Consider the following 27,160-nt stretch of genomic DNA (forward strand, 5'->3'; position numbering starts at 1 on the left):
GTAATATATATATTACTCGGTTGGTAGTTGTAATCATGTCTCAAACTTAATCCTGTTTGATCGTGTTATTAGTAAATCGGGATTTATGCTTAATTATTCTTAGTTTAAATTAAAGGTACGTGGATCCTCATTTCGTAACCCAACCTAGGGCGTCACAGGATGCACACCATACATTAAAAACCTGTAAACTAAGGCAACACGTCAACATTTGAAAACCTGTAAACTAAAGCAACACATCAACATAAATATTTTTAGGTTAAATACTGTTAAACGCCTGTATTGGTGCACAACAGAAGTGCAGTGCTACTTGATATTTAAACACCTACTAAGGGCTGCAAGGCGTCAGTTGTAAAACAAGAGATACAGAAATGTTATACTAACAGGAAAATAATTGTCACACATGACCACAGATACAAAGGGAGATGCCAAAAATAATTTATTCACCCACTGAAGACGGAATTCTGTATATGGCTACATCATTGGACTGTCTTCTCAGTCAGTTTATCCTTTAAAGCTATCATACAAGATAAGGTGCCACATAAAATCTAAAAACACAAAGTTTCTATGGTTAAATTTGTAACACACAAAAGAAATTCCTATGACAACTTTCAGATTCTACGCCTAAATCTTAAATAGACCTTATACTATCTCTATTATTTGAAATTGTATGTCAAATTTCACCTTTTCTTTCTCACTCTCTCTCTGTCTTTTGGTCTTTTTACCTATGCAACCTAACCTAAAATTCACTTTCATTTTTCTTTCCACATTTACAATCAAGGGAGCATTTTTCAAGTTGCACACAGGCAAGCAGATCAAAAGATCAGCTTATTTACCTTCTGCATGTAGTTTATTGGCTGCTCCCTCGGAATAAGAGCTCAATGCAGCAACAACCGATGCTGTTGTCTCAAAACTTGAAGCTACATCTGGATAATCTTTCCAGCTTGTGCTGATATTAAGAGACTCATACAACCAACTTTTTACGGAATCCATGAAGGAGCTCGGATCAAAGTTCAGAATGGCTTCCCAGTCCATCTGCAACCCCACAGGAATGGTTCCTGTGAATTCCATATTAGCAGCAAGAAATACTCCAAGCAAAACTATGAATCCGACGGCTGCAGTTCCTCTGGAAAGGGGCATGAAATTGTACCTGAAAGTATATTTTTATTCACAAATTCAATATTTGTCCCACTAGAAAATTCGTGTGATAGATAATTACAAATAACCAACCAATAATATGTCATCCTCAATATCGCATCTCTCACATTTCCAAGCACGTCAAAATCACTTGCCCCAAAAGTTTCACCACAATATGCATTACAAATAGCCTGCAAGTTTTTCCATGGAATTAAAAAGATAATAATTCTTCCAAATTAAAAGTGAAGAGGCTGGTCATATTCATTACAAACAGGCTGCAATTTTTGCATGGAAAGACTACAAGATGCACGGAATATAATAAAGATTACAACTCCCCTAATAAAACTATAGAGGCTAGGAACGATGATAAGATAAGCTGGGGATACAATATCATATAAAAACAGTTAAAAAGCATCGATGTACAAGTCCTGAAAGCCTCACCGAGTTATCTGGACTGACAAAAGGTAAGTTTGCAAGCCTTTATAAGGGCAAACCAAGTAATTAATGTGTGCCAAAGCACCTATACTTTTGGATAATGGTTGATCTGGCATGCACATTATGCTAGTAAGATTTAAATTAGGAGATTACATGCACATCTCTAGAGCATGTTAGATGAGGAATCAGACCACCTGAATTTTCATTACTACTTTATAAAAAAGCACTTAATGCTGCTAAACTAGTTTGAATAAAGTGTGCAATTTCTAAACAGGGAGTATAGAGACTAATAAATAGTCAAAATCAAGGGGATCATAGGAAAGGTGATTATTAAGTCACCTTTCGGTTATTAATGGCTATGAAATAGTAGGGTGCCAACAATCAGGTTTGACAAATTACTGTTACTATTCAAAACCGCCTCTTTTGATTTCTAGTTGACCCGCTAGAAAATTTTAATTAGTAACAATAATCTGATAAAGCATAGAGACACAATATTGAATCTCATTGTAGATAACTCGTGATTTTTGTATATGCCATGACATCCAATCCAATATGCAATTCTACAAATTATATAAAGCTAAGAAGCACTATCAAAGTAGTTTTCAAGTCATGAATGATAGGATTTGCACATACTGGCTCTTGTTTCTAGTCAACCTAACAGAAGCTTTTAGCTTTTGTAAGATCAGCAATGATTTTAAGTAAGAAAATAGGAATCTCTGAAAACATAAAAAGACGCAATATTGAATTCAATCAAAGACCGACTCATGATTAATGTATATGCCATGCCATAGCATATGCAATCCGGCGTGCAATTCTCCAGATTATATAGGCAAAGACGCAAACTCAACAATAGAAGCCAAGTCATGAATATTTTAATTTAAAGAAACTGAACTCCAGAATAATCTCTTCATCTGGTTTAAAGTCTAGGCTACTTACTTCCCATGCCAATGCCATTTCAGCATCAAAGTCATTCCATCTACTAGGTGTACAAGGCGTCCTAATTGCAAAATCATATCCAGATTCTCCCCTGCACCACGAATTCAGGATAATAAATTAGTATGGTCATATCATGCAGCAAAATGAAATTTTCAATCAAGTAAAGCTAAATTTACATTTTGAGCAGAGTGATCCTTGTTCCTTCAAGGCGAATCCTGCACGAGTCAGACAATAACTCTATACTTAAATTCAGGTAGTTAAAAATATAAGTAATAAACAAGATAAAACTGGGTAGTATAACATACCCCTCAGATGCTGTACTATTGCACCAAGTAGCTAACCAGAAGTCCTGGCCAACAGCTTTATGAAGATCAGAGCAGGAGTGTGCCTTCATAACCTGCATAAATCATACCAAAATTGATTTGTAAAAACTTCAAGGAACTGAAAATCTAAACTGACCAAAACTTGAGTCATCCAAACCGGAAAACTGTTTTTACACAATAATCTACAGACGGAAGATCGAATGCATAACAGAGAGGTCACAAACATTCTTCCTCCATTAAAGTATTAAGTATTACAAACTAGAGAGAAGGGCGGGGATCTGGAGGCAGGGGAGACCAAACAAAACATTCATAGATAATATAAATTCATAAATTCCAACCTAGATATAATCCTAGTCATTCCTAACAACCATCACCAAGTAACTTCTCATATCTGTCCACGGATAAGGAACTGAAAAAATGAGTGGTATTAAGAAAAAAAGGCAAATAGCAAAATCGAACCACCGACTAGAATTACTTTTTCACCATATAAATTTCACATTGCAAAATCTTGTAGCTCACACGGGGTAGACAAATACAAAGAGTATAAGCAAGAAGACTGGCACATACTAACAAATTGTTAAGAGGGCCTCAATTAACAAAAGGAAAGACATTCAAGCAAAGTAGAAAGGTGATGGTAAGCGGATATCAGACATCAGAACAACTCACTTCTTGCAGTTTCCCCTCGCTAGATAAATCAATGATGTTATCTTCCTTGCTATAGACAAACTTCTTCTCCTTTATTACTTCCTTTGCCAAATTAATTACCCTGAAGACTCAATCAAATAATTATAGCAATCATAAATCCTTCAAAAAGCTTGCAGAGGAGATATAGGAAATCAGAGTTTTACCTTTGAGAGTTTTGAAAGTACCGCACAACTTTATATTGGCCAAGTGTGAGTGGGGTGTGCGATCCAAAACCAGAATTGAACTCCTCACTAAATTGAAAATTAAAAACAAACAATGAAATGAAGATTCAGTTGACTGTTGACCATCAATGCACCGAACAAAACATAAACATCATCTAACACACTTATGAGCATGTCCCAGTCAATCAAATCACAAGCTTAAATAGAGTTCTTTATTTCAATTTTAAGTTCCGTCAGCAAAGAGTAAAAATATCTGGAGAATATGAGAATAAAATAGACAGATATTAACACCTAGCAACGCATCAAGTCCAAGTTCTAATCTATTCAACTTTCTCCGACAGTCAAAGCATCACTGGCCATTGCGATGAAAACGTATAATAAAGTTTCTATATTTATTATAGAAACGTATTTGTTTAATATTAGGCACGACATTTTGTACACGATAAGAAACACAAACATGAAAGTACACGAAACAATTTCCATGTTACTTGATTTATTCACTTAAACCATATTATCCAGGGATGACCGTTGACACATTCACAAGGCAAAATTGACAAAGTTCAACTTGTTCTATGTTAAAAGGGGTATATTTTTGCAATTGACCGACTAAAAAAAAAATTAGTTACAAGGTTGTTACTAGCTAAAAAAAGCAACTGTGAAGCATAGGCAGCAGCTTTTACGCACCACGCACATGCGCACGGACAGACATGGCAAACACATTCCGAACAAGTTCAGTTATAGCAGCTAACAATTCGGAATTGTTAACAGAATGTTGGCTTTAGAATGTAAATTACCAACACACAACAAAAAGGGATACAGGATTTTGGAGTGTGAACAAGTGTGAGTGATGGACCTTAAAGCATTAAATAAATATGAGTATAAAAATGACCCAATGAAATGAAATCGTAAAGGACGTTGATGCTGAATAGAAAATAATTAAATTAGTAGGTAATTACATTAAATAGTTATTTTAGATATAAATTTGTTTTGTAATTGTGTTTATATTATCTAATATAAATTAATCAAGAATTTAGATAAAGGGGTGCACTCAACTTAGAACAAATCCTTAAAATAGAACCTTAAAATCATTACTATAAGGCGAATTCAGCTGCAGAACCCTAAATTTTAAATAGACTTTCAGGAGCTAACTCTAAATACATGTTTTTTGCATCGTTGTGTGGGTTTAAAAATAATCTCAAAATATTATACATAAACACGACATTTTGCATGTGCAATTCTGCTGCAAAATCCTAATTTATACTACAAGGCAAAGTTCTACACCTGAACTCTACGTAAATAGCATATTAATACTATAGAATAAAGCGAATTTTGCTACAAAATATTATGTTCTATACCTGAACTCCACATAAATAGCACAATAATACTACACAATAAAGCGAATTCTCCTCGAGAACCCTAATTAATACAACAAACAAGGCAAATGCTCTTGCAGAACCCAAAATTTTGAATAGACTCTCTGAATTCAATTATTAAAATATCTCATAATTTCAATAAAAATTACAAAATTCATCTGAAAAATACAAAACTACAAAATTAGGCGAATTCTGCTGGAGAATCTTAGTTAACTTAGCTAAGAGGTATAAGTTCTAAAAATTCTTAGGCTAAGGGTTCTAATAGAAACATGACCCTTTAAATATAAGTATAATTGTTTCCTTTATGTGGGATATTACTTAATCTCCAAGATTTAGAAATCAATATAAACTTGAATACTTATTAGTTATTATTAAAGATCCTGAATATTTTAAATTGATTAATGTGGGAGACATCTCAAAAAATTTGGTGACTTTACCGAATGTCTTCGGGGAGAGGAATTTAACCTTGTTTTAATCCTTGTCTTTAACCATCTCCGGCATAAAGTGGTACTAAGAGCCAAAATTCATGATACTTTCTGATACATTTATTTTCTTCCTACCCAATTTTCTAACCTCACACATTCGTCAAAGTTCATTCTCCAAAGTCCACATCCAATCAAGACAAAAACACGATCTACAGCAGAAATCATTGTGCCTAACAATAATCTAGTATGGCTCACATACATCACACAGTATTCAACATCCAAATTCACAACTTGTTGAATTACTTCATGTTATTAAAGGTATCATTAACCAAACAAATCCACATGGTTCTGAATATGTAGCTGTTGATAGGTACAGATAAATAAAGATAGAAGGTAAGCACTTGCATGATTCTTATAAGAAACCCAGGATATATCAAGAAAACCTAGTTGAAGATTTATGCATCAAGTCGAAAAGAACTATAAAGTTGTGGAGAAACTAAATGTGACAACTACAACTATTATTACTAGTACAAGTTTTAGAGTTGATTGGATGAACTTTGTTATCTTTATATTAACATTCCAAAGCTACAAGTTGATTATGTAGAGATCCTATAGGAGAATGCCAACATTTTAAAGTCTCTCCCTTCTCCAACAGTCTACTATGACTTTGTTATTTCTGAATGATCTTTTAAAGTCAAGCATATAAAATATACACACACACACATAAACAGATATATATATGAGTGTGTGTAAATGACTTTTAAACATTCATGTATATATATATATATATCTGTTTGTGTAAATGACTTAAACGTTCATGTCTGACTTGCTTGGGTCGTGTTTGAGTAAGTGTTGATTGTTATTAACAAACTCGAGGTCACATTTTTTCCGAGGGGATGCACAAGAGAAAATAGTTCAATTGGTTGGGATGTAGAGGAGAAAATAGTTCAATTAATTGGTAATATTCAGATATATATCCAATAATGACTGTAACCCGATAAATATTCAAACAATATTATTGAATTTATATATCCTTGTTTTAATCATTTTCCTTGACCTATTCCTAAATTGGTAGTCATCATCATCAACAAGACCTTTATCAAAAAAAAGGCGTAAGCAGGCTAACATGAACCACACATACAAGTCCCACGGGGTCAGGTTACATTATCATCCTCGAAAAGATATGGTTGCAGGTAAACTGGACATGCCTAAGCAAAACAAAGTGGGATGAAAGAGGTCATGAGATAAAAACACAAAACACATGAAGCATTATGAAAGAGTTGAAATTATTATGAAATAGTATAATAATATGTACCAGCTTATATCCCGTGCAGGGCATAGGTTTTCTTATACTTTGTTAATTAATTAGAGAAAAAGATTCATACACTTAACTTTAGTAAAATTATCTAAAGTGATTAGGATTTTGCATATAAATGTTGAATGCTGAATGGCATTTTTGTAATAATAGAACTAACCCCCCTGCATTTACAAAACTAGCCTTAATTCTGTATTGAAAACTCACTTAACTTTATATAATTATCTAAAGTTAACTTTGGAAACCTTAACCCCGATTATTAATTTGTATTTTAATATATTTTTAAGTTTTTAAAATTTATTATTTTTTTATTTCTGTTTCAATATTCTTTTTTTTAAAAAACAATATTTATTCTATCAACAATATATTCAATTTTGTTTGATATAATATTAAGAATATTCTTATACTTATAACAAAAATAATTAGTTATTTTATTTTGTTTTAAAATACATGTATATGTATAAAAATATTATAATATTATAATTTTTGGTTAAATGTATTTTTATTTCAACTTGTATTGAAAGTGAACTATGTATATGCAGTATATTATGTTCCTTTTCCTTTATTACTATTCTTTTTCAAATTTTTATTATTTTAACTCCGGCCAAAAATGACTGATGACCAACCAACTACCAAACTTTTATGTTGTGGGATTACTAGTACGATATCGTATAATATTAAGATTTTAAAGTTTGTTTCTAAATTCAAGGGGCATGAAGATTGTGGTGGAAAGGGGGGATTGATGAGCTGTGGTGGAAAGAGGGGATTGATGAGCACTGCATATGTAGTCAGATAAACAATATGTAACCAGCTCTTCTTTTCGTTTAGACATCCATCAGTAAAATGACATGGTAATCTTTCTACGTGCATGCCAAAAAACCGAGCTGTCAGGTTGAAAGTAGAAACAATTTCAAAGTGTATTACCTCAACTTGTTAACCCACACCACAGGGTCACAAGGCTCAGATATTTGTCTCCATTTGACAGCCAGTGAGTAAAGTTCATGCCATGACATTATAGAACGGCTTGATGATCTATCTTCCGCAGAAACAGACGAAGTCAACATATCTGATAAACTGCTAGTACTGCAACCAGCGCCACCTCTATTTTGACTCGGTGGACTAAGTCTTTCCTTTCTTCGGGCTCGCTTGCTGTTCTTAGAAATGCTTTTATTAGAGCTTTTCCATTCTACACGCCAAGCCTTTGATACCTTCTGTGCTATCTCTATAGCAGCCAATCCAGCCATACGATGCTGTACAAGTTATAAGACTTAAAATCAATAGATGTACAGATAAAATTATGTCCGTTGTTCATACAATCGGGGAATACACAGGGTGACAAAAACAATATAAAAATAATTCAGGAGAAAAGATAGAAGAAAAGAATAGGCCGGGTATAAGTATTATAATATCTGGTTTTGCTTGTACTAGTAGGCTCACGAAATCAAAGTTTAAGCAGCATTCCGCCAAAGTGGTACAATTACTACTCGATATATCACCCAAAGTACAAATGGAAGTCAAACTGGAAATGGTAATGGTATGGAAGAAAAACAAAGATAAAGTACAACCGAATCTGTTTTTAAAATAAAGCAAGAACAAACTTGTTAAGAATAGTCCATGACATAAACAACCTGACGTCTATTAGGCAAAAACCCGGGGCAATTGTATTGAATCTTCTTCCCTATGGAATCTGCAGCATCTATGAGAGTTGTCCTTGCCTTCGTAAAAGTAAACTCTTGTTTCTTCAGCTTGCTTTTTCTCAAAGAATCACGAAGCGGTGGTTGCCTGTATACTTTTTCACATACATCTTTGGGGTGCATCCTTTTGCACCAGAACTCCTACAAAATATTAATGACAATGTGAACAGACTTTTAACTGATCATTTTTTAGGTCAAAAGAAAGAAGCTGATCAAGTAGGAAAATCTTCAATAATGTAAAGCGGCAAAGAGCTCGTACTCAGGCACGAATAAGATATATATAAATATCTTATATGCATATATTTTCATACATTACTACAGAGTATGAACTTGATTTTGCCTTGAACATGTACTGCATGATAAATTGGACCTAACAATGACCCTCTATAAATGTAACCATAGGCTATAATTAATTACTGCACAAGGCAAGAGGAAAGTTAATAACATAATTAAAGAAAGTTCTGTGTATTCCTTAAGCAACTGTTTCGGTGCTTCTCTTTAGTAATATAGTACTGGCATTAAGGTTTCTGCTCTCTAGCCCCATAAGGCCGCATTGTCCATCATCCAGATATAGGTTCTAGTGAATAGGACACATTTGCTAAAGGAAATACTCCTCTGTTTTAAAATAGTAGTCCACCTTTAAAAAATTAATAGTTTCAAATTAGTTGTCCATGTCTAACTTTCAATGCAATTTCTGAGTTAAGTTTCCAATATCACACTTTAATTTATATTCCCAAGATGAACTCTATTCCCCATACTATATTCAATCAATGCAATAAATACAGGCACAAATAAAATTTTCCTATCAATATTAAATTTTCTTAAAATACAGGCAGTATTGTACAAACAGAAACTTAAATTACAGTAGATCACATCTCTAATATTTCAAAAAGCTGTAGTTTTCTCTACTTTTGTGATATAAATAAACTTTTAGATCATTCTCTTCCCAATTTCCTAGTACTACAAAGTCCATTCTAAACAGTGAAGAGCTTAATGACGATTAAGACCCCATTCAGTGACAAGCTGTAATTTTAACCTTTGAATTAATCAAGAGTATAATTTAATGAAAGCAACTCGACCAAGGGGAGGGGGAGATATAACTGACCAATTGTGTCCCTTCAATTGAGTATAAGCCGTAGCTAGGGTACTTTCCAATTAACTATATATTAAGGCTTAACGTGTGCACGTTATAATGTTGAGGTTCAAACGCTCCGTATTCGCGCATGTAAACATTAATAGTTATTAGCCTACAGTAATTAATAATCCCTCCGTCCCACTCATTTTTTTACAGTTTTTTTCTCAATCTGGAACGCATTTTAAGGCTACTATAAAATATAGTTCCATAATTTATTTTTAAAATTTTCTTTTTTTATATAAAAATTTGAACATTACATCTTTATTTAGAAGAAAAAAAAATAATAATAATTTAGGAAGCTACATTTTATAAGAGCTTAAAGTGCGTGTCGAGCCCCCATCCCCCAATGTAAAGAATTGGGTGGGACTGAGGGAGTATAAACAAATAAACAAACCTTGTAGGCTTTATAGCATTAAATAGAATATTTATTTAACATGCATGATGCATCATTTTAGGTATTACCTTAAAAAGAGGATTAATGTCTCCATCAATGTCAAACCAACAAAATTCACTGCTGAGCTTTGAAGCAGTATATAAAGCAATTTCTTTCTGCAAACGAGAATCATCACAAGGAAATGACTTGATATCTCAACTGCATGTTTTATTTAAAAAAGTAATTCATGCACATGGTTATTCAATATACAGACACAGATACCACGTTTTTATCCATTTACATTTATATAGTAAAAAAACTTTCACGATTAGTTCACATGATAATAAGTCAAGCATCCAAAAAAACTGTAATATACTAAAAGTGCAATTCATTCACATAGACAAAAACATGCTACTAGTCGTGTCATTTGTGTACACCAACATATCCTAAAAAAACAAGAAAGCCAATATTATTCCACAAAATACAAGCTGACGTACATTGCAAAAAATAAAAATCAAATAAACATGATTCAGAATGGGCTGCAACTTTGGGAACTTCTAATTTTTTAGGTTTTCCCATGTCTTCATTTTTATTTCTCATATCTTTTGTTTTTGGACCATAGGTTCATCTCGAGTGGGTCAAAATGCGACATATCAGTCAAAGGATCTGACAGGAGTAAGTGTCATGCTCATGTCCAAGTGTCCGACACAAGAACAGCGGCTGAATAATTCACAATACAACCAAGATTCTTGATGTGAATCTGACTAGTTCTTAAAAGTATTAAGAAAAGAAAGGATAAGAGGACTAACCACAAAAAACAAAGTATAAACAAGATGATTCAAAAAGAATTAATCCTCTGATGTTCAATAAACATAACTGATTTCCTTTAAATATTCAGCAGCAGAAGAGAGAAAAACCTATCTCTACCATGATACCAAAACACAAGTAAACGATTTAACTTTGATCTTTTGATATTAATATGTCGTCATTATTCATCTTCGAAACCCTCAAACTGGACGGATATATGAAGACTATATATTAAGTATTCCAGTAACTGATGAAGGGACCAAAGGCGCATGTCTTGGGCACTATTATGTCCGTGGAAGAAGAAATTTTTTCTCATATTTCCAGCACTCACTTAAAGCTGTCTTCCAAGTTCTTGTAAGCAACTATATACCTTGCCCATAACAACTTTTTTTAGGTAGTAGCGTCGTACCTTCCATTGGACCATACATAATTCTATTTTTCTTTCTTTCCTATCTGATCTAAAAGTTTTATTCCACCAAATTAACCTCAACCTTGTAATGAAGACTGCTAACGAGTTATAGGAAATATATTAGATATATAGAAGTGGGATAACAAGCAGCTTGTAGGCAAAGACTACTAGTAAAGAAAGATCTGTGAAGATGAGTAAAGTAATGCCTAGAAGTCCTCACAGAAGATCAAAACTTGCCCAAGCCACCAAGGCAAGGTATGTTCAAGAAATTTAGGTTTGTCAAGTGATCTGCAGATTTGCATGTGACAATCATGCGTAAAATGATTCTTTCTATTGCATATTCAATATTCTAATTACAGAGTCAAACCTGATAGAATGCCAAACACTGAAGAACAAATTTGTCCATCGACTCAAGTTCCATGTCCAAAGCAGCATCATAATCCTTCACCTTTATCACAATAACACAAATATGCAAGATCAGAAACCAATAGATAAGTAAAAGCCAAAACGCTAAAAACTAAACGACAAAGATGAAGATACAAGAAAAGAGAATCCAGCATACTGCTTCTCTATATTGTCCCACAGCATGGTAGCAAGAAGCTCGTAAATATAGGCACTCAATATTTGTGCTATCAACACTCAATCCATCAGATAAATCCTTTATTGCATTCCTGTGAAAGGCAAAATTATCTTACAAAATGTGGAAAGCAAATTTAGGAGAGAATGAAATCAGAAGCTTAGCCTATGTGGGTCGAAGGTGGATCCTATTAAACCGGCTTGTAGATATACTACTTCACACAAATGAGATAAAATAACAGCTCGGAAATCAAGATATTATTTTGCGCAGGATCTAAAGATGTGCATGTATGATAAAGATGTGCATGTATGATGTATCCCATATATAATATCAGGATGTGGGCATCAATAAAGAAAACCTAGCTACCATTATATGTAACTAATAATAACATCTGATTAAAAAATGAATGCAGAAAAAGGAATATATGTGTATATATATCATCTAGTCTGCTGCTAGTCTTCCAGTGAGAATTTATGCAACGACTGAGCTACCGGACAGGACTAATTGCATAGATTGGAATTTTCAGTTGTTGCCTTGAACAACTAGTAGAGCACTGCTTGGGTAACATATAACTCCAGTATGGTGGGTGCATAACTTATGCTTATAATACATTAATTTTCTTGAAGGATAAATGCACACTGGTATGAATAGAAGTACATGTTCGTTACTTTTACTGAACCAAACTGACAAAAACAAAATCACTCACTGATGTATTTATAGCACCCATAGAAACATTCATTACTGAACTGTTTAGCTAACCTGTGATGTCCCATGCCATGAAGTAGTAGGCCCCTCAAGTGATATGCTCTGGCAAACCTATTAACAACTCACAAATCACAATACTATCAGCGATCCCCACATTGTTTAGTGAAGAGAATGGACTAGTGATAACAAACAAAAGGTCCAGCACTAAATATAACCCTAACCAGAAACAAAATGTCACTATGCACACACCTCCTATCAATTTGCAGAATTTGGTGAAGACATTCCAAAGCCTTGTCTGAATTGGCTAGTTCTTGATAAAGCTGTTGATAGATCAAACATCCATGAGATGGTGCAATTTTTTCTTAAGTAATTTCAAATATATTATTTGTAAATTATTTGCAACGTACAATTTGTTTAGATAATGCAGTGATGCAGATGCTGCAAGCTTGCAAATGAATTAGGTTACATTAGAACCTCGATAAACCCATATTCGATAAACAAACAACCTCATAAAATGAATATTCTTGTCTGGTCTCAAATTAACAGGGACAGTATATTTAACCTCGAGGTTAAATATACTAATTTATCGAGGTTTAACTGCATCTATACTCAACATGTTTATCAAAGTACATGGTTCTATACAGTTGATTCTATTTGTGAGAAAAAAAATTCTAAAAAGGCAACGGTGATACTTGCTAAATCCCAAATGTGTGCCCTACTCTAATTCATAAGGATAAGCCAACTGATTCCGCAAAAGAATTAATCCTCCAAGGAGACACCGAAACCCAATCCCTTAGCAATCCTAATTAAGGTAAGATTGTAAAGCAGAAAATTCCTACGAACTTGGTGGTAGAATTACACCCACTATTGTGGGGAAAAAAGACAATGACAATACTTGTGCAAAGATAACAAAACTAGAACCCACTACAATGTCCAGAAAAACTCACCCTACTTAACCCCTTACAAAGAAGAAGGGAAAAGACTAACGTAAATTTCGTAAATTTGTTGAACGCTGCTTTTAAGTATGTATTACCACTTTTAAGTATGTATTACCACTGAAAAGAACAAATATCGGAGGTAAAATAAATAAATCATAACGTGAAAATAGTATTTGGTTTAATCATAAGAAAGCATTGCTATGGTATTGGCTGCTGTTGGCTAAAAAAAAGTACCAAAAGAACAAGAATGTCAAAGAAATTTTTTGGGTGAAAAATAACTGGTCCCTGAGACACATAATAGCACCTCAGTTATGAGTAGATTACAAGATCTAGGACCATTGATATTATAATTAAAGAGGTTCATAAGATTTCTTCAAATACCTGTGTCAGGTGAACCCATGCCTCCAGAAAATTCTTGTCCAGTTCAATGGACTTCTTATGTGCATCTTCGGCCCTTTTGTGTTCACCAATTGAAGACAACGCCGAGCCCTATTACAGTACAAGTTTTCCCGATATAATACAGAATAATTTGAAGAAATACACTAATAATTTCGGGCAAAGTCTGATATCATGCACCCACCAAGTATGTATACGCAGATTTGTTATCCCTGTCGAACTTTACACAAGTCGAGAGGTCTTCGACAGCAGCCTTAAAATCTTTGAACTTGAAATTTACAATTCCTGCAGATAAATCAATGTTAGTTTCGATACTGATTAAGTTTCCAAGTAAAGAGATCTTGCTACTTCTCGTTCACATAACATGCTAATGTAATTCCAACATGCAGCTTTTGGATTTTAGTGCAAGAAATAAATTAGATTAACAAGAATATAATAATTTGTAATAGATGACTGTCCAAATAACACGAACAGTTGATTATTAGGTTTTGCTTGCTTCTAGAGTAGGATTAAAGGTTATTAATTTACCAATAATCTCTCCACTGTTTGTAATTAGTGAATAGTAAGAATTTGGTATCAACTCTCATCACTATTGATACATGTTAAATCTTTTAATAAGAAGGATATGATATGACAAAAATCACTAATACTATATATAAATATATATGGGTCATGTTCCTTGGAGAACCCATAGCCACTGAAGTACCAGTGTTGCACGGATCGCGGGTTGATTGGGTACGTGGTACGAGTACGGGTACGAGGGATGTTAGCTTGAGTGAATTGGGTACGATGAGGAGTGAATCGGGTTCGCGGATCGATTTGAGGATCCCGATTTAATCTTGTATCTATTGAAAATTATATATATTTCATGGACTACAAAACTGTACAGGAACATAAAATCATATTTTACAGCTCTGCATTTCTGTTTGTAACACACCTGTCCACATATACATATTGGAAAACAAATAATAAGAGTAAAAGATCAAGACATTAAGTATTGACACATAAAATATTAATTTTATGATAATTTTTGTTTTCATGGCTAAATTTGAAAAAATTAAATAAATTAGAGTAATGCTTACTTTTGTTTTTTTTCTTCAAAAAAAATAGTGTGGTGAATTTTATATAGACAGACAACATGAGAGAGAGCAATCGTTGAAAAGTCACAACACACAGTAATATTTTTATTTTATATTGTACCATTGTACAGCTGTATGTATCTAGTCAAGTCATCGGTTACATTATTGATACCCACTAACTTTTCTCTCGAAACCCGCAGCCTCTTCTTCTTCCTAATCTTCTTCTTCCTCTTTATGCAAAAGAAAAACATATATATATACACGTATAATCAACATGGCCGGAAAAAACAGATGTGTTCGCCACAATCCACAAATCAAATAACCCACCATTCATTACAGTCCCCTCATCTCACTTTTACAGCCTCCGGAAAAAACAGATGGGTTCGCCGGAAATGGCGAATTGGTAGGCGACCCATTGCGATCCGGTTCGACTTCGACCCGTGTTCCGGTACAAGCGATCCAGTTCACGGATCCATAGGCTGACCCGCGAACCGGGTAACACTGCTCAGAACCCTAAGAACCTTATATATATATATAAAGAAAACATCTATTATATATATATTTTTTTATTATAAATATAGACTATGGGTAAAGTTTTCAAAATAAACAAAATATAAAATTCATGTAATTGATATTTGATTAATAACTATAATTATATACCAACATCGATACATATATCACTGTAGCATCTCACAAAATCATCGTTAACATCACAAGATTTCCCACTAGCACAACATTTTACTGCCATCAATTTCTGTGAGAACATTCAAGTTGTGGTATCAATACGATATGAGATAACAATGTCCAACATCAGAGTATTGTAAAAATAAGTAAGTTCAGTCGTAGAGCTTTAAAGTTCATGTGCATAACTTTTAAAATTCAGCAGCAGGACATTGTATTTCTACTGCAGATCAAAATAGGTAATGCACTGGAACCCTGTTACTTTAGGAATTATTCTCTTGTAAAAGACGTTTAATAAAATAAATTAAAATTTTAAGAGAGAGACAGAGAGACAGAGAGAGAGAGAGAGAGAGAGAGAGAGAGAAATTTCATAATTTAAAATCAATCAAAAGAAATGTGAGATCAAAAAATATTAACAAAAAGAGAAGATTTTGATAAAAAGGTAATTGATTAATTTCCTTATTTAAGTAAATCAAATTAATTGTGTACATTTTTATCCAACAATATCCTTACAATTTTTTTTATTTAAAATGAAATGATACCGAACGATTTATTTAGAGATAATCCAAAGACCAATTAGTTCTCCAGTTCGTTTTTAGTATTTAATTCTCTCTTGATCAGTTGACCCAAACTTTGTATATATATGGCATTACTGCCTTACTAACTAATGTAATGGTTCCCTCGCTATTTTCCTGGATAGGGGTGAGCTTACTAACTTTGTATTCATTGTTGTCAAAAATAATAGTGCACAAAACCACTTGCATGTTTTCTAAGATTCTAACTTCCGGAACCTAAGAACAATAAAAGCTAAATATGCCAATAAATCATATTGTATACACTATGCACAACCCAGAATCAAGTTCTAAACTACCAAGAATCAGATAAAAAAGTAAATGTACAACATACCCCTTTCATGCAATATATCTGGCGAGTTTGGCTCAAATTCCAATGCTTTCGTCAAGTCTGCAATTGCCTGCACCAAAAATAGATACTTTTCAAGAACAATTTATTCTAAAGCAAAAAAGATACAAGAGAATGGTAGGATAAGTATCAAAAGGCTCTGACTGAAAGCATCAAATAGTTAGTGAATGACGACCATCTGTTCAGCTAAGTATTACATTCAAACAATATATATACAGTTAGTTAAATAAGTAAAAAAAATTAACAGATTTAGATTTATTTGCATTTTTCAAATTGAGACCTGTGCCCGCGGGCTTTATGCATGCTTGTTTTTACTTAGAAAACCAATAACAGAAATATAACCATTATTATTTAGTTTCCAAGAAAATAGCTTAAAAGACCCAACATTATGTCGAAATAAGCACTGCAACCCAAGGATTACACAACACATACTAGGCATCTGGTTTACTGCTTTTGGTATCAGCACTATGCCTTTCAACCCAAACATTTTCATTTCAATCAATCGGTAATTGATAGTTAAGGCCATGTAACTATACTTGGGTTGATATCATACAGTGCTCTATCCTTGGTATGGGGAGAAGGGGCTCGTCAGATTGACACGAGGGGAGAGGAATTGCAATTAGTTGGGAGAAGCCTGAACCATAACCCTGCTACCGACAACCCCCCCCCCCTTCTCCTTGCTGCTTAAGTGCCTTTTCTCTCACTTCACAACTTAGAAAGATATAACAGAACCAAAAAGCTAGCCGCCAGCTTATGTCCCAATTACTAGGTCTCTGAGATGCCAAAATTTGTAGCTCTCAAGAAAACAATATTGCTTACATCTATTATAAAGTTAAAAAGAAAGTTATTTTTTAACTTTATCATGTACTGGCACACATTTTGTATGAGTTAAAGAGGGCAGTTGTAAGGATTTTATCTATTTAGTTGTAACGAGGCAACCTGTAGTATAAAAATAACTCTGATTGTATAAGCTTCACCCAAGAATATGTATAGTCAAGAATAATATCACTTCATCGTGTACTGGCACACATTTTGTATGAGTTGAAGAGGAAAGATGTAACGATTGTATCGATTTAGTTGTAACGAGGCAACCCGTAGTATAAAAATAACTCTGATTGTGTAAGCTTTACCCAAGAAAATGTATAGTCAAGAATAAGATCAAGGTAGCTAATCAAGATAAAAGTCAATGTAGCTGCCTACTCTCTATAGAAACTGAACTTTAATATGCTACTATTATTTTCAGTACTAGCTTATTGCCCAGGCAAAGCACAGGTTCTTTCTAATATATATATATATATATATATATATATAATATATATATAATATATATATATTAAAATGCTACTGTTATTTTCAATACTAGCTTATTGCCCATGCAAAGCACAGGTTCTTTCTAATATATATATACATATATATATATAAATATATATATATGTATATGAATTTAATATTAAATTTTTTATATCTTAATTTCTTTTTATATTAAAATTTGTTTACCCAAGAATTATTTCTCTTTGTTAGTGTACTTTTTCCAATAATTAGAATAAATATTAAAAAAATTTGAATATTACAATTTGTTAGAAGAATATGCAAGGATACAAACTATATAACGAATCATGCAGAGATCAAATTTTAGCCCGAAACATCATAAAACATCATACTAAATAATAAACCAAAAAATTATTTCAATTTTCTTCCTGGCTTCATCATGTAAATAATTCAGACACTACACACACATAATTTTTTGTGAGTTTAGCATCAAAATTCTCCCACTATTAATCAAGGTGCTTATTAATATATTTGAAACTAATACTTCCAATTAGACCGTATCTGTTGTTCTTAGATCTAATAATATATACATTAGTTATTAATCCCGATGATATTTGAATAGGTAATTTTATATTTTTAATTTAGAACTTATTAAAATTAGATATTGATATCGAACCTTTAATCTTTGTTAATATAAAATAATAATTTTTAAATCTAAATATGCTGATAGTGAGGATCGAACCCTTGAAGTTTGGTAGTACTTGTATATTATCCCTCTTACTCTTATTATATATAGGATAAAATATAATTATGAAACTGGAATCCTTTCTGCCATTTCTCCCCCTTTTCAGGTTTTTCTCCTGCAATCTATCACTTCTTCTCTCTTACGAGTCACAAAGTTATCAATTCTTCTCTTACACATATCCGATCTCTCTGTATTTGACGATTCTCTGCTTCTTCAACTTCTCATCTATCACTTCCAGAAACAAATAGCAGCCAATTTACTATAATAGTTCATAAATAACTAGTCTCCCTGGATAAATACTAATTAAAACTATTCCACCAAGAAAAAAGAAAAGATTTTCCGAGCATGTCGGTACTAGAATATAACCATGAAAAGAACACAACATCACAATGGGGCACTATACGAGAGAATATAAGTTTTGAGCAGTTTCAATTATTGCAACAAGACTGTATTTAGGGAATATATTTACATGTATAGCATGTCCATGCAACACAAGCAAATTCCACAAAAATGAAATCGCAAAATTAACAATTCATCTTAAGAGTTGAGAAGAAAAACTTAATGAGTGAGGTAAAGGGTTCCAACCTCAACAGATTCCCCTAATGCAGCTCGGGCCTGTCCTCTTCGCTTCCAGGCTTCGCCAGCAGAAGGGTTTGACTGTAAAGCCTAAAACAAAAACTCACGAAAAAGTGGTTAGAATCACAAAATCTTAAGATGACACATGCATTAAAGTTATAGCTTATAAGCTTCATATACCTTTGTAAAATCAACTATAGCAGCATCAAGCTCACGTTGAAATGCATACGCAGTCCCTCTTCCAATAAGAGCCTCAGGATAATTAGGATCTTCTCGCAGAATCTGCATTTATTGTGCAGGGAGGTACAAAGACTTGGCAATCAAGCGATATGTTTTACGAAAAATGGCTCAACCAGCAACCCCCCTCTTAAGGGTCTACTTAAAAATTATAAAATAAATATATAAATAAAAACTTGCTAAGGCTATAAAAAGTTTAACCTGGTCAAATATGGATATGGCATGATTGTATTTTCCTTCATTGACCTGTTACAACAATATAGTGTTTTCAATACAAAAAATAAAAGCACCTAAATATTGTAACTCGGTAAATCTCAAAAGAATACACTACGGGAAGCTGCATGGCACAGTGGGTGAGAGGGAAGATAAAAAAACTTCCCAGAAAGCCACTTCAAATCAATCCTTCATTAAAACATTCACTACATTGCAATTAAAAGAACCCGATACTTTATAACTGATGTTCGCCAGGAAAGTAGCAATTCATCACCAAAGCAAAATCATAAAACGTGACACATCGTATTACCAATACTTTTCAACCAGTGTTCCATATTTTTCCCCTTGCTCAAAATTCATTTCAACTACATAGGTTGGTTAAATTTAAAGCTATACGAATGGCTGCCCTCATGACTAGGACCACAGATATAATACAGATCAGGGAGGGTAGACTTTCCTAAGAAGTTATGAACCCTAATAAATAAATATATTATATTACACATAAAACCATCTAAGCTTAAGTTGATAATAAAAATAAGGTTGAAATGACGCTTTAAGCTCAGATATCACCGCAATGTTCCTTTAGCTTGGATATATGTTACGTGATGGGAGCATGCCAGATGCCAACACCAATATAAGCACTAACGCCCCGCTCCCGAGGTTTTTAAGGAGAGAGAGTATATATATGCAAAAGGAAGCAATTGAAGTGAGATCTAATAAGTTTTACTTGCTCCGGGTTTAAAAAATTACAGAGTGAAACTAGTTTTAATTACATGCTCCCGAGTTGAAAGGAAAGCAAATAAATGACTGGAAGTTACAATTTAATCCATAAATCTAAAAAGTTTAAAATTTAGCAAGGGTACATTTGTAATATTAAATGTTTTTAAATTAGCTACACCACTTGCTTTCCTTTCATCCCATTTTTGGAGTGGAAGTTTTGTGAAGAAAGCATATTAAGTTTCACTCACTTTCACTTGCTTTCATTTTTAAGAAACACTCTGAGCATAGATTGGAATGCAAATTTCATTATTTGCTTTCCTCTTCACAAACTTTCCTCCCGAACTCGGGAGCAAGGTGTACGAACAAAAAAAGACTTGCTACCAGGAAAATTAAGTGTTCGTATCAATTGTCGGATGCCTCCATGTTCATCCTAACACTTGCTACAATGGAAGTACGCACATAAAAGACAATATAATCGCACAATATTAGAACTTGTTCAGGTATCAGTTCCGTATCAAATAATAGGACACTTATCTATAGACTATAGCCAACTTTTCTTCAATTAAATTCTTTCTGATTTCACCTTGTCCAAAGCATTTATTTATTTAGGACCTCATTATTTTAAATCTTAATTCAGCTGAGTGATACTTCACGGTTAATATGGTTAAGATTGTGTGGCTTACTTTAATTCCTTCTTAATGGTTGATAATTCTCTTACTCGGCCCGGACTAGAGATCCAACCTAGCGATTAGATACTTCTTGTGCTTTGTTGTGACCAAAAATATATATATAGTTAAGTTCTATGGAGTCCCATATTCTTTTGGAGTCCCGGGGTCCATATATGTATATGTTCTACAAGTAAAATATTGTGTAAAATATTGCAAAACATATTTATTTGTGACTCACGTCCTACAAACATCACTAGGTAAGAAGAACATTGCAAAATATATTATTATGCAAAACATGCTTAGTTTGCCGAACGTTTATGCTCACTTTACAAAACAAAACTGTTTTACTTGTTCAAACATTAATGATACAACACCACTACACACGTTATACCATGTAGTTTATTGTTTTTATTTTTATATTATTAAAATACACAAAACCTGGACCATTAAATTGGATTGTAATGGATGGTGGACTACTGAATCTTCCCCAAAGGACTCCATGGAACTTTATTATATATATATATATCAAAAATACAACAGCACGTGTTTTTTTTATTTTGTAAATATGTTTGGCTATTTTTTTGGTATGTTTTTTAATTTTTATTATTTATTATATTAGTTTTTTATATTAAATCTATTCAAAAGTATTCAAATTATAACAATAATATATTATTTAAAGCTTTATTTTATAAAACTCTTCAATATAAAATATTAATTAATTTTTCTGGATGAGCAAACTAGACTCAATGGTATGTTGCTTTATATTTGATAATAACAACCAATGTCACACATGTCAATCAAGAATAATGTTGCATAAATATAGATGCAGATTTATGAGTATACGAGGAGGGAGAGAGGGTGAGGGAGAGAGAGACGATGAGAGCGGGGACAGAGGGGTTAGAATGTGCAAGGGAGAGAGCGGGAGAGGAGAGAGAGATTTAGATGGGGAGAAAGCGGGAGAGAGATTTAGAGGGGAAGAAGGGGGGAGAGAGAGGGGGGGGAGGTTTGGTAAAATTCAGCACCAAAACCTTAGTCGATTCTCACAGCCAATTTCCAGTGGAAGTCATCCCCCCAGCAAAGAAAGATGATTTTAAACAAAATATATTAAACGTATCAGTCAAGGATGGAGCTAAAAAGACATAATTGGTGGTTTAAGAAGTGGGGAAGTAATCGGTGTAGCTCATGTCTTAATAAGTATTGATACGTGTATAAAGCTCATATCTTCTTTCCCATTTTAATCTTAGCAGAGTGTACATTTTTCGTACCTAGTGACCTGGGTGAGACGCGATAAAACTTGTGTGACAAACTTGAAATATTAATGTAGTAAAAGTAGCCACTTCCATAATTAAACCTTTTCCAAAGTATACAGATTGAAATTCTCAAGGCACCACAAATCAACACACGCACATTAAAGAACATGCAACAGACTAAAGCATATTCGATAGTAAAAATCAAAATCATAATTAGGAATTTTACATTTAAAATCAAATTGCAAACGTGCAACAGATTAAAGCATATTCGATAGTAAAAATGCTACAATCCATTATTTAAATTCCTCTGAAATTATAAAATTCGGAACATCACGAAGGGGCAAAAATATCCACATATATATACTCAAAACTCCACTATGAGTTCAAACGATATTATACACAGATATTTTCATTTGATAATTCTTAAATATAGGTGAATATCCTTACCTGGGCAATCCCTCTGGATAATCGAAAATCTACATTTATTGATTTGGTCTTTGAAATCCTAGTAACAGAGAACTTTTTATTCCTCTTATTCTGGTCGCTCAAATCCAGATGCATGTCAATTTTATCGCTTGGCTTACTGCGAGCATCGGTTTTATTTATTGATTTATCAGTGATTGCAGAAGGTTGATAGTTCAATTCAGAAGTATTACTTGAACCAGTAAACGCTTCAGACACTTCACCCATAGATGTGATATCAAACGTTCTGCCCGACTTAATGATACTCTCTGTTTCATCACTTGATTTAGTGCGAACTGCAAAAGGTGGACTACATACTTCTGACCCGTCACTCAATTTTGGACCCTCAAAACTTCCATTTGATAGGCCATCAGTCCTGCACCCTTTAGCTTTACCATTTAAAACATTGTGCTTCTGTGATTTATCACTTGAGTTATTGCCAACCTCTGGTGTTACGCTAGTTTCACTGGGTGGCTCATGCTTACCATTCAACTTATCACTATTATCATGAGTTTCAGTCGATCCCCTTGTAATAACTGATTCAGTTGCAGAAATATCAGATTCTGCAGCATGGCACTGAAAAGAAAGAGTATTATTTTGTTTCGAAACTGTCAAAAGCTGTTCCAATTCTAAAAGTTGCTTTATATCTGTACAATGGTGGACAGCATATTTATGACCTTCTTCCCAAACCACAAGCGCCTCCTCATTTCTTCCCAAAGCAGAGAATGCACGACCTAGACAAATGCTTAAATATTGAGTTCAAGAGAAAAGTGCAAGAAGCTTTAATTAGATATCAATTTAATATACCTCGTAGCAGGAGGAAAACATGTTTAAAATAAATATCATGCAATATTAATCAAGTATTCCACTAAACGAGCAACGCAAATTTTCACCATAGCAATGAGAGCTAAACTAGTCAAAGATATGGCAATGGCATTCACTCACAAGACAAAGCCTACTACATAATCTTGGTCATAAAAGTAGTTACGCGGTTACTATTATTACTAAAGGAATCTTGCATGCAAACCCTTCCACACACACACATATATATATATACTGTATATATGATTAAAAAAAAAGTTAGTAATTCTAATAAATATGATTCAAACATGTACTCCCTCTGTCCCATTGGGTTTGCCCCATTAGGGGACGGGGAGTTCGGCACGCATTTTAATGCTCCTCTAAAGTATAGTTATATAAATTTTTTGATTTTTTTTCTTTTGAATAAAAATTTAATGTTTAAAGTTTAATACAGAAAAAGAAAATTTTATAAATAAATTACGGAGGTATACTACTATACTTTATGTTCACCTTAAAAATGTGTGTCAAATATTGAAAAAAAACATGTAGTGAATTGAATGGGACAGAGGGAGTGTTAGAAATAGAAAATATGTGGCGACTACAAATGAGAACAATTTAAGGACTTTTTTTTAGGTGTGCAGAAGACGTGCTTCCACCCACACTAATTAAAATCATGTGAAAAGTATGCGAAATCGGAGAGTTAGGTAGAGAGCGATACATGAGTGAGAGTTTTACATTAAGGTGCGGTGATTGTATCCATGAGTGTGGTTAAGGTCAACCACAAGGGATTTAATTACTCATGCACATATCAAGATCACATTGTTAATGTTGGTAACAAGCATAGTTTTCCAACATACATCAATATTACGAAGTCAAAGTCAGATTTGTGATGTAGGAAAAGATTTATGAACAATAATTTCTGAAATAAAAACAATAAAAAGATACAACTAGGGAGATTCAACCGCAAAAGAATTAATACTAATTGGAGAAAAGACTTAAAATATTAATTTACAATTATTATATGTTATTATTTAGGAATATAATTAATTGCGACTTATGATAAAGTTCAATTAGAATATATAAATAGCTCAATTTTAGATTATTATGGCGAACAAGAAAAGGATTTCCTTCTTTTATTATTAGTATTTTACTTGTTGGTCAAGCGCAAGCCTCAATTAAAGGAGATGATCTTTTATCATTGGAAGACTTTTGATTAATTGTTACATTGAGACAATTATCTCCCTTGTTAGTTGTTAAAGGTTCCAATCCAAAAAAAAATATTGTTCTATGGTTGAATCCTAAGGAAAGTAGTTCTTCTGTCGTTTGGATCGGATCACCTTCACGGTTATCATGGCGCCAAGTCGAGCCTACCTTCGAAAATGCTAGTAGTAAAAAGTCGACAATGTGTTCATTATACATATACTTACTAGATTAAATATATAATTTAACTAAATACATCGGTTCCATAATTTAAATCGGAAGTACTAGAATAGTAAGTTCAAAATAAGCATAGTTTCTGCATAATAACATCAATTTCCAAATATTAAACATATCCAAGCAAATAAAAACACAAGTGTGATGAATATCAAGCAAAGTGATCTATATTAATAACATTTTCATCTCCATCTCTTTCTTGTGTACTATCAATTGGTTCGATTAGGTCATTGGTTTGATCATGTCATGGTACACCACAACCACAATCATGGTTATCAATGCCCCATCAGGCTTCAAGAGAGACTCTCAGGCGAACCTTCGCATCGCCTAGTAGTCTTCGTAATAACAATGATCACCTTAGGGCTTCCCGATTTTTAATTCATTAAATCTACCTTTTTATATGTATCTATCTTGTCCTTCATCAACTACCCTAGGATTTCCTGACCTGGATCACAATCCATGAACAAAAAGGGTCTCAATTAACAATTCAACTACTCAATGATCAAGTCTAAAATAATTTGGGGAGCACTAATAAATAATTTAACTATTTACTCATAAACATAAATTTTCCTTTTATTTTCATTACCTATCAATTCCTCTACCATTAGGGAAGTACCTATACATGTTCATACCCACATACGTAGAACAAAATAATCCCCCAACAGCTCAAAAAATCACTCTAATGTGAATATTATTATACCCTTGTCATTTCATAATTAGAAACGCATATCAAAATGGCTGACTTGTAGCCAGAAATAGCATAGTAGGAAATTCCTGCTACTTTATCTTGTACATTCATTTATGAATTGAGAACATACCAAGAAGAAAAGCAAAACTTATTTCTGTTTCTAGACTTCCGACCTGATCTATACAGAATAATGAATCTACGGTGCTGTTAGTGCAATCACTCTGACCTTCACTAGTATTATGGTATGAAGATAAAATATGTGAAACAAATGCTATAGGCCTATAACATGATCACTATTGTATTAGAAAAACATAAGCAACTTCAGAACACCAATTCCTATGCGAAGTATAATCCGTAAATAATTGGATAGAACAGAAAATAGATACAATTTCGTAACTCTAAATTCGAATTGATTAACGTAAAATGAATCATGTACCTTTGAGAATGTAAGCTTGAAGCAGTGCGGGATCAAGCTTAAGAGCCTTATCACAATCCTTAATTACATGCTTATGAAGCTCCAATTGACTATAGCAGAAAGCTCGATTACTGAATTCACAAACAAACAGTGAATAACTTAAACAATAATCAAACAATTAGATAAATTGAAATCAAATGATTAATAACGAACCAGATGTCCTGAATGAGGCAAGTTTTGGAGAGAAGTGAATCCAAGACGCGAATTGCTTTGGACCAATCACGAGAGCTACACAGCTTTGCCAGCTCAAGTCTCTCTTCCATGAGAGAGAGAGAGAGGATCGAGATTTAAAAGGAGAGAGTGAACGGAGTTGAAAAAATTGAAAAAGGGGGGGAGTGATGATACTGATAAGGAAAAGATTGGATCGGAGGCGTTGATTGAATACAAGGTGCGGTTGCGGGGCTTTTTTATTAAAATCGATTATTATGTGGTTGTTACAAATGTTTGTTAAACACTTGAACCATAATAATTTGTTTGTTTGACTGTATATTAACTGCAGCCTGCAAATTAAGATTTTTTTCATATGTTTTTATCAATTTAAAATTATTATTATTAAATTTTTATATATTTAAATTTGGTTGCACATATTTACATTAAAAATTTTAAAATTTGTAGTTTTTAATTATAAATAAACTAGTTTACTAAGTTGTGTTTTGCAAAGGCATTCTAAGATAATGTTTGGGTTTTTTTTCTTATCTATTTTGATCATTCTGAAATTATAAATAATGAATAAATTTAATAATCAAAAACTTTAAATATCCATTCTCTCGTTAAACATATTTACTTCAAGGAGTTGTTCTCTCATTATTCACAAACCTAATATTATAAAATTATATAATTTATTAGACAATAATCAATGTAATATTTTTTCTATTTAATAATTAAAAATTTTGATAAAATTACAAAAATAGAATAAAAATATACGAGAGGAACCACCTCATCGCCCTTATCTTCTCATTTACGTAAATGTAATATAATGATAAAATAATTTTAAAAATTATTGAGAAAATATAATTATAGATACTTGCATTTGTAATTGACTACAAATTACAAGAAAAGCTTTAGGAAAACATAATTTAGTAAGTTGATTTTAGCAGAAA

General features: G+C 33.0%; 1 protein-coding gene across 1 annotated transcript; it reads right to left on the reverse strand.

Annotated features, from left to right (window-relative positions):
- Window positions 1-421: 421 nt before the first annotated feature.
- Window positions 422-26,464, reverse strand: LOC141719408 (suppressor of RPS4-RLD 1). Its single transcript, XM_074521787.1, has 23 exons — window positions 26,214-26,464; window positions 26,022-26,131; window positions 22,648-23,396; window positions 19,551-19,595; window positions 19,293-19,394; window positions 19,122-19,202; window positions 16,508-16,574; window positions 14,026-14,126; window positions 13,827-13,934; window positions 12,757-12,827; window positions 12,562-12,618; window positions 11,788-11,896; window positions 11,593-11,673; window positions 10,099-10,185; window positions 8,436-8,642; window positions 7,732-8,057; window positions 3,677-3,763; window positions 3,495-3,594; window positions 2,811-2,902; window positions 2,682-2,720; window positions 2,506-2,596; window positions 1,228-1,325; window positions 422-1,147 (listed from the first exon to the last, which is right to left on the reverse strand). The coding sequence occupies exons 1-23, from the start codon at window positions 26,321-26,323 to the stop codon at window positions 826-828; spliced, it is 3,240 nt and encodes a 1,079-aa protein (XP_074377888.1). The 5' UTR covers window positions 26,324-26,464; the 3' UTR covers window positions 422-825.
- Between the last annotated feature and the right edge of the window lie 696 nt (window positions 26,465-27,160).

This window comes from Apium graveolens, chromosome 4 (genome assembly GCF_009905375.1).
Source record: "Apium graveolens cultivar Ventura chromosome 4, ASM990537v1, whole genome shotgun sequence".
Taxonomy (NCBI): domain Eukaryota; kingdom Viridiplantae; phylum Streptophyta; class Magnoliopsida; order Apiales; family Apiaceae; genus Apium; species Apium graveolens.

Excerpts from the sequence above, each read along its gene's own strand:
- LOC141719408 (XM_074521787.1), bottom strand. The coding sequence starts at position 26,323 with ATGGAAGAGAGACTTGAGCTGGCAAAGCTGTGTAGCTCTCGTGATTGG. Across the intron at positions 12,828-13,826 it reads CATGGGTTCACCTGACACAG|CTTTATCAAGAACTAGCCAA; the intron begins GTATTTGAAGAA and ends ATCTATCAACAG. Across the intron at positions 12,619-12,756 it reads ATTCTGCAAATTGATAGGAG|GTTTGCCAGAGCATATCACT; the intron begins GTGTGTGCATAG and ends AGTTGTTAATAG.